This window comes from Melospiza melodia, chromosome 3 (genome assembly GCF_035770615.1).
Source record: "Melospiza melodia melodia isolate bMelMel2 chromosome 3, bMelMel2.pri, whole genome shotgun sequence".
NCBI lineage: Eukaryota > Metazoa > Chordata > Aves > Passeriformes > Passerellidae > Melospiza > Melospiza melodia.
The window spans coordinates 16,539,988-16,547,814 of record NC_086196.1 but is presented as its reverse complement, the minus strand read 5'-3'; the positions used below and the strand labels follow the sequence as shown (position 1 = coordinate 16,547,814).

Genomic DNA, 7,827 nt, shown 5'->3' with positions numbered 1-7,827 from the left:
CGCGCAGGCGCCGCACTCGCGGAGGCGGCTCTTCCGCCCGCTCCGGCCCGTCCCGCCCCGTCCGCCCCGCCGTGTGGGCATCGGGAGCTGTCCCAGGTAACGGGGCGCGGAGCGGGCGAGGGGCGGAGGGAGGGCAGACGAGGGACGGGCGACCCATGCCGGGCGAAGATGCCGGCGGGCCCTGTCCGGGCGCGCCGCGCTCTCTGGACGGCTGGGAGGGAGGGCGGCCTGGCGGCCGCAAGGCGGGGCAACCGCTGCCAGCCGCTCCTCCCGCTGCCTCCGCTGCCCCCGGCCTGGCGCCGCGCTCCTGGCGCAGGGCGCTCTGCGGGGCCCGTTAGCGGTCGGAGCTGGCGTTTGTCACCCGCTGCCAGCGTGGGCGCCCCGCCGGGTGTAAGCGCTCCCTCGGGTGCCCATCTCCGACGGCGGAGAGCAGGAGCGGCGGCCGCACGGGCGGGCGTTCCGGCCGCCAAGGGACCCGTGTCTCTTTTCTGGGGGGTGGGGGAGCCTTCCGGGTCGTGCCATGTTGAGAAAAGCAACAGGTAATGGAGGACTTGAGGGGATTTGTGCCCCGCTTTCGTTTTCGCTGTCCGTAGAGGAGGCAGAGCTGCCCTGTGTGCCGCAGTGCAGCTCTGGGCTCCTCAGCACAAGAGAGAGGTAGAGGTCCAGTGGAGGGCTGTGAAAGATGATTACTGGACTGAAATATCTCTCTTATGAGGAGAAGGCTGAGGGAGTTGGACCTGTTCAACTTCGGGAAAAGACTGCTGAAAGGGGACCTCAATCTGCGTAAGTGTTTAAAGGGAGGGTGTCAAGAGGCTGGACCAGGCTCGCGTTGGTGGTGCCGAGCAGTAAGACTGGAAGCAACGGGCAGAAACTGATGTTCAGGATGTTCCACCCGAACACGAGGAGAAATATCTTTGCTGTGCAGGTGAACATGAGCTGGAACAGATTTCCCGGAGAGGCTGTGGAGTCTTTCTTACTGGAGATATTCAGAAACTGCCTGGACACAATGCTGTGCTATGTGCTGTGGGAGCACCATGCCTAAGCAGGGAGGTTGGACCAGATGTTCAACCTGTGAACACTATGAACCTATGAATGCTATGTTCACTTCCAGCCTTACCCTTTCTGTCATCCTCTGGGTCAGGCACTGCTTCTCCAGTGTTTGATGGGATGGTATAGGCTTCTTATGTACTGGCTGCAAATGTGTTAGGAGAGGAGTTGTCAACGTCAGACATACAGTCTAACATAGAACATCTGGCTCAGATAGTCCCAGAAATGTAGAGTGCTCCTCCCAGAAATGTAGAGTGCTCCACTCTTGTGTCTTGAGACTGGGCTTCTGACTTCAGCCCTCTGTCATACCTCCCTTTAACTTCTGTTTGTCTGCTGTAAACCAAGTTGTCACTCCCGAAGTTAATGTTACTGAAATTCCCTTAGAAACCTCCTCCCCTCAGCATCCCCCTCACTGGTTCTATGACCTGGATATTAATTTGTAATTTCATTGGTATTTTTGTGACTGTTAAATGTAGTGTGCTATACATCAGCTAAAGACCTCAACTGTTTTCTTCCTCTCCTTACCATAACTGGTGTTCATCCTGCAGTAGGTCTGTTCTGATTTCTTTGCTTTACCTCTGTTTTGCCAACTGGGTGGGAGGCAGGGTTAGCCTGGACACAGCTGGGCTGTGTCCAGAGTGTTTAAAGTGGATGTCCCACAAGACACGTGGGATACTTTGCTACCTTACGTGGACACCAGGCCAGTGAGGGCTGCTGGAAAGGCACTCCTGTGGGTTTGGTGACAGCAGGTTGGTTGTGTCAGCCCTGGATGAGCCAAGCTGTGAGCAGCCAGGCAGGGAAAAGGGAAACAGTTGTGGAACTCCATAGCAGTGAATACTTTGGAAAGATAGGCCATTGATTAAGTTGAAACATGGGTGAATATCAGTGGATGCAGCCTCTGCCTTCTTATCCTTTGATGTGTACAGGGTAAGTACTTTTCTAACATGTAGCAGTCATTTTATAGAGGGCCTTTGGGGCTTGCATTTTACTTTTGTGCTTTCATTATATGCATAACAATTGCTTGTTGTAATTTGGAGTGATCCTTTGATTTTATAATTGAAGCTGTCTTGCTCCCAATTTGCTCTCAATTATAGATCCAGTTTTTATACCTAACTGTATACTCTTTACATTCCATGATAGTGAATTTTTATTGAATCAGTACTCTTGATTTCTCTTCCTAAATGATTGTTGGATTCTTGTTTGAATTATTAACTTGACTTTGTCATCACAAGTTTCCATTAACATATTCTTACTTTATATTGTAATATACTAAAGTATATTTTATACTTTAGATTTTAGGTATGATACTTGTTCCACTAAAAAATCCTTTTGTTAACATTTGTTAATAATGTCCTTTGTTGGCTTCTCAGTAGTATATTATATATTTTAAAATGTATTGATGTATTTTTTTTGCCAGTTTGTTTCCAGTATAGCATTGCATACTTTAATAACCTTCAAAAAGCTTCTTTTTGAAGGATCAGCTGCTTTTCCTTTGCCTTGAATAGTTATTCCCAAACTGTTGTTAAAGTTAGGCTAAATAGTGCAGAGACTGAAAGCAACTTTTTTTTCAATTAAAAACTTAATGTAGAAAATTAGGGGTGCCTTGGTGCAGGAGTTTTGGGAGCAATTAAAGTTAAAAACATTCTTTTCTTGTCAAAAATATCAAGATGACATGAAGAAAAAATTCAAACATGTCATTTTCTGTTTATTTATTTTTTAAAATGTTGATTATTTCTTCCTGTGCCTTTTAAAACCTTGTTTCTTGTAAAATCTTATTAATGGGTTCGTTGTGGTTGCGGTCAGTTTCTTGCTCCTTTTTGGTTTTTTCTACTCAGGGAAGGTTCTGCATCCACTGATATTTGTCATAATTTCTGGGGCTGAGTTTGCTTGTAGTTCCAGTTAAGTTTTGTTTTCAGTACTAGCTCTTTAACAGTTTTGAGGTGCAGATGGTTCTGGCTTTTGCTTTCATCAAAGTTAGATTACATGAGATTATTTTGTTCTGTGTTTCGCTCTTATACTCTCTTTTCCTTAAATGTTGAAATTGTATAGCAATGGAACTCACAGCCTTCATCTTTAGTTTGGATGTTATTAATTAAAACATTTAAAGCTTATGTGTGATGGATGCCAAGAGCTTCCAAGTGACTGATTCCTGGTCTCAGTAATTTGGCATGAAGGCATGTTTTTGTAGTAAAGCCAGAGTAGCATAACAAAAGGTATGTAAGCTGAATCATGAAGTGTATTTGCTCCTTGATTTCCTTGTGTGTTGTATTAAACTACATAACATAAAGTGGATATGATAGTTTTGCTGTAAATACTTCATGGGCATCATCATTATAACAATAATTGTAATAATAATCATCATCAGTTATAAACGCTTATGGCATCATTTTTATTCCCTCAAAGTACAAAGGTGAGGACTTCCCTTCTTCTCTTGCTCTTCTAATATTTGATAAAGAAATCCCTACCATACAAAGCTATTGCAGGAGTGTCAGATGGCAAGTTTATTGCATTTCTGCATTTGCTTTGAATTTTGTTCATTCCACACAATGGAAAGGGATTGATACTGTTTTTTTCTTTATCTTTTAGATGCTGTGTCATAAAAATTAATGAGGGGACCATAAGGCACTGTATTTTATAAAGCAGCCAACAAATATGTAGACTAGAAATTAGAAGGTCTTTCTAATGATGTAGAAAATTCTGATGTCTTGTGTGTCTCTTACAATAAATGCTGTTCTCTGTGGTATAAGCTTTCAGACCTCTCATCAGTTGAATTCAGGCAATAGTTTGACCAGAACATGGGGCTGACACAAGGAAACTGCTCAGAGAAGCCACTTGTTCTCCACAGTGACCCACAAATACAGAGCTTCATGCTGAGGTGGTTAGGAGCTCACCTAACTAATGTTAAAAGAACGAAGTTCTTTCCTGTGTTACTTTTTGGTAGAATCAAAGACTTGAGGTGATTTATTATTTTGTTGTGTAAAGAGCTGCTTGCACTCAGAGGGATGAGACAGAATGAGAGGAGGGAAGAAAGACTGCTCCCCTCCATTGTAATACAAGTTCTTGTGACTAAAGTTGTACTTCAGCAGTCTTTATTTAATTCAATTCTCTGTAGATTCTCCAAGTAACTAATCTTAAAACAGAGAGGATGTGGAGCAAGACATCCTCTCTGAGACGCTCTGGGAGAGCTTTGACAAGGGGGCCCCTGGGGATCCTGAGGCTGAGCGCTGCACAGCTGGATCTGCTGTGCTGACCCACCCAGCTTTCTCACAGAATGTGCCACCTCCCTCAGGAGATCGTGGTAGGGACTCTCAGGCTGACTTCTCTCCTGGGTTATCCCATCTGTCCTGAGGGACAAGGAAGTGCTTGCTTGTTGTCATCACCTGTATTCATGATGAGAAGTCTTCTGGCCTCCAAGTCCCCAGTGTGTTACCAACTTTGGGCATGCTAGCTCTCTAATGCTGGTCATTCTTTCCTACACCAAAACCAGTATTTTTATTAATTTGTTTTTATAAATAAGCAGCTCATTCTTAGGCCATGTGTCATTCAGTGATCTTTCTATAGGAGGGATTGTTAAGTACATTTATTGCCTCAGAATTTTCCTCGAACTGGTGCTGTGCATTAGACTTGGTTGTCATCTTTCTTACAGGGGAGCTCTACATGAAATTCCAGCAAACAAAGCTGAGTAGGAGAACATAATCCATTTCAGAAAAGTTTTGATGTCAGAAAACTGTGCAGCTGGTATTAGTTTTGGCCTGTTTTAGGTACTTAGCATAGCTGACTTAACTGCTGACAAATAAAAAGATTGTGTGTTGCATTTGTGCAAATAGCACCTTGCTTCTGCTTAGGGCAGGTATGTCAACTTCTGTATTTTGTGTAGGTCTTTGGGTCTGTAGGTATGAAGAATGTAGTATGTACTTTGAGGGAATAAAAACGATGCCATAAGCATATGATTACAGAAAATCTGAGATTTTTGTATGTTATAGTAAAGCTTGTTACTTTTGCAAGATTTGTTTCAGACCAGTCCTATTAGTGCTAGAAGTCTGTGCATTATTTATTGATTTATAGAGGAAATTTATACATGTGTCCTCTTTATAGAGAGAATAGTTAGTTGCCTTTTATTAGGAGCATTTTGTTTACTGTGATCATGTTATACTACCTTGTAGTGTAAGAAACAGCTCAGGAACAGTGCTATGAATCTTAAATTTCCCGTTATTCTACTTTGAGGTTGTTTTATTTATTCAGCTTGATTAGAATAATGAAGCTGTGTTTCTTTTGTTTTGATGCAAATCCTTCATAGCAAGCATAGCCTTAAATTACTGAGGTTTCAGTTCTGGGAAAGTATTTGTTGCAGTGTTTGCTGTGATTTTAATATTTGTTTTACTGAAGTAAATAATTTGGTATTTCTGTGTTATCACCTGTGGGTATGTTGTCACCTGGAAAACTGAAACCTATAATATTTCATTACTTTAATTTTTCAGTACTCATGGGTAAGAGAAAGGAAGAAAGTGTTCTAACTCCTGGGTCCCAGAAAAGGCAGAGAAAAGAACACACAGCTATACATAGTGATGAGTCTGATGAAGAAACTTTAGAGTTCTCAGCTAGTAGCGGTGCCCTGTCACAGGCGGTAAGTACAAAAAGTCATAGAGATGAAGATACAAGAAAAGTTCTGTGCCTGTTGAAATAAATGTCTTGGATGTAGGCATCAGTACAACAAAGATAAAAGGAACTAGGGATACTGTCTGTGGTGAGGACTTCTGCATGAGGCTGTTCTTACCTTATTTATTTTGGGTCATCTAGTTATAAGAGTCAATCATAACATAACAATATTCTGATTTAATAGAAGGAATACTACTGCAGTTGTGAAGTAAATGAAGGAAATGGATTTGGATAGAACTATGGAATGTTTCATTTATGGTTGTTGTAAACGCAGAAAAAAATATTTGGAAAACTATTTATTTACTAAAAGAAGTGCCAAATATATGTTTGTTTTGCATTGCTGACACTTACAGATATCTGAAAAAGATCTAGTGTTTGAAATGCACATTTTGATGGAAAAGAAACTCGAGAACGGGAATATTATTATTTTCTGCTTTTCTTTTAGTAGTTGAACTTTAGCTTGATGGAAGACTTAAAAAAAATATTTTTGAGATTGCAAATACTGTCCTGTGTATTTCGATTGAACATTAGGAAGCATTTATTTACCAGTGGTAGGACACTGGACCAGGCTTCTCTGGGAGGGTTGAACCTGTCTGGGTGCCAGGTGTGCACCAAAACCACTTTCACTGCCCTCCTTTCCTGGACAGGGGAGAGAAAATACAACAAAATGCTTGTGGTTGAGATAAGGGCAGGGAGAGATCACTCCCCAGTGACTGTCATGGGCAAAACAGCCTCAGCCTGCGGAAAATAAATGAATTTATTTACAATCAAATCAGTATTTGAGAGATAATGAGAAATGAACCCAAATCTTGAAACACCCTCCCTCTTTGGCTCTTCTTCACTCCCAATTTTCTTCTTCCCCCAGCCCAACAGCACAGGGAATGGCGGGGCTTTGGTCAGTTCTTTACATGTTGTCTCTGCCACTCACTCCTCTTCAGAGGGAGCACTCACACTCGTTCTCCAGTGTGGACCCCTTCCAGAGGATGCAGTCCCTCAGGAACAGCCTGCTCCACTCTGGGTCTCCCATGGGCTCACAAGTCCTACCAGCAAACCTCCTCCAGTGTAGACTTCCCATAGAGTCACAGGCTCCTTTGGGAATCCTCCTGCTCCAGCACAGGGCTCTCCATGGGCTGCAGGTGGATCTCTGCTCTGATGCCTGGAAGACCTCCTGCCCCTCCTTGGTGTCTGCAGAGCTGTTCCTCTCACATGTTCTCACTCCTCTCTTCTCTGGCTGCAGTTGCTGTAATTGCAATTTCCCTTTCCTGGCTCTTAGCCTGGAGGCACTTCCACTGTTGCTGATGAGCTCAGCCCTGGCCAGCAGTGGGTCTGTCTTGGGGGTGGCTGGGGAATGGCAATGGCTCTGTCAGACATGGGAAAGCTTCTGGCAGGTTCTCACAGAAGCCACCCCTGTAGCTTCCTGTCCCTGCTACCACAACCCAAAACCAATACAGCTTCCCAGAGAGGTGGTTGGTGCCCCAAGTCTGTCAGTATTTACAAGACATTTAGGCAATGCCCTTAATAACATGCTTTAACTTGGTCAGCCAACTATTTTGGACCTTTTGCCTTAATATTTTATGTTGTATTGATGGTAAGTTAGTAATAGGGAGAACTGTAAGTTACTGTGTGTGAGAGATCAGCTTTGGTAGCTTTTTATTTTAATAAATAGTTGCTCTATAGCAAGTGACTTTACACAGTGTCGTGAAACCCTTCTGTTTCCTTGTGGCTTGTATCAACCAATGTTTTATATCATACTGTCATTTTAATTCTCATTGTCTTTAAAATATACAAACTTAATCTCATTAAAATGCATATATAACTTGAGTTTTAATTGTTCATTCTTTAGTCTGACGGTGAGGTTGGGATAATTGAAAGTATCCAGCTGAAGAACTTCATGTGCCATTCAAATCTGGGGCCTTTTCAGTTCGGATCAAATCTCAATTTTGTTGTTGGAACCAATGGAAGTAAGTATTAATTGCATAGAATCTTTTTCAAAGAACACATCTTAATAATGTAGAAGATGTAGTTTTTTATTTGAAAAAGAATTTCTGGCCATCTTTTAGGTGTGGACAAAGATTCACTTTTGAAATGAGGTACCACACAGATCTATCCCAGTAGTTAAAGGCT

At 42.6% G+C, this 7,827-nt stretch overlaps 1 protein-coding gene across 6 annotated transcripts in view; it reads left to right on the top strand.

Moving 5' to 3' along the window:
- The first annotated feature begins 31 nt into the window (after positions 1-31).
- The window catches only part of SMC6 (structural maintenance of chromosomes 6), a 38,741-nt gene continuing 30,945 nt past the window's right edge, over positions 32-7,827 (top strand). The window contains exons 1-3 of one of the 6 annotated variants that reach the window (XM_063150871.1): positions 32-96; positions 5,526-5,671; positions 7,547-7,664. In XM_063150871.1, coding sequence (XP_063006941.1) covers positions 5,531-5,671; positions 7,547-7,664 — 259 coding nt within the window. In that variant the 5' untranslated portion in view covers positions 32-96; positions 5,526-5,530. Of the gene's footprint in view, positions 97-464; positions 1,599-1,629; positions 1,975-2,580; positions 3,261-5,525; positions 5,672-7,546; positions 7,665-7,827 lie in introns of those variants that run through there. The other 5 variants (XM_063150872.1, XM_063150875.1, XM_063150874.1 and 2 more) reach the window with 5 other exon arrangements.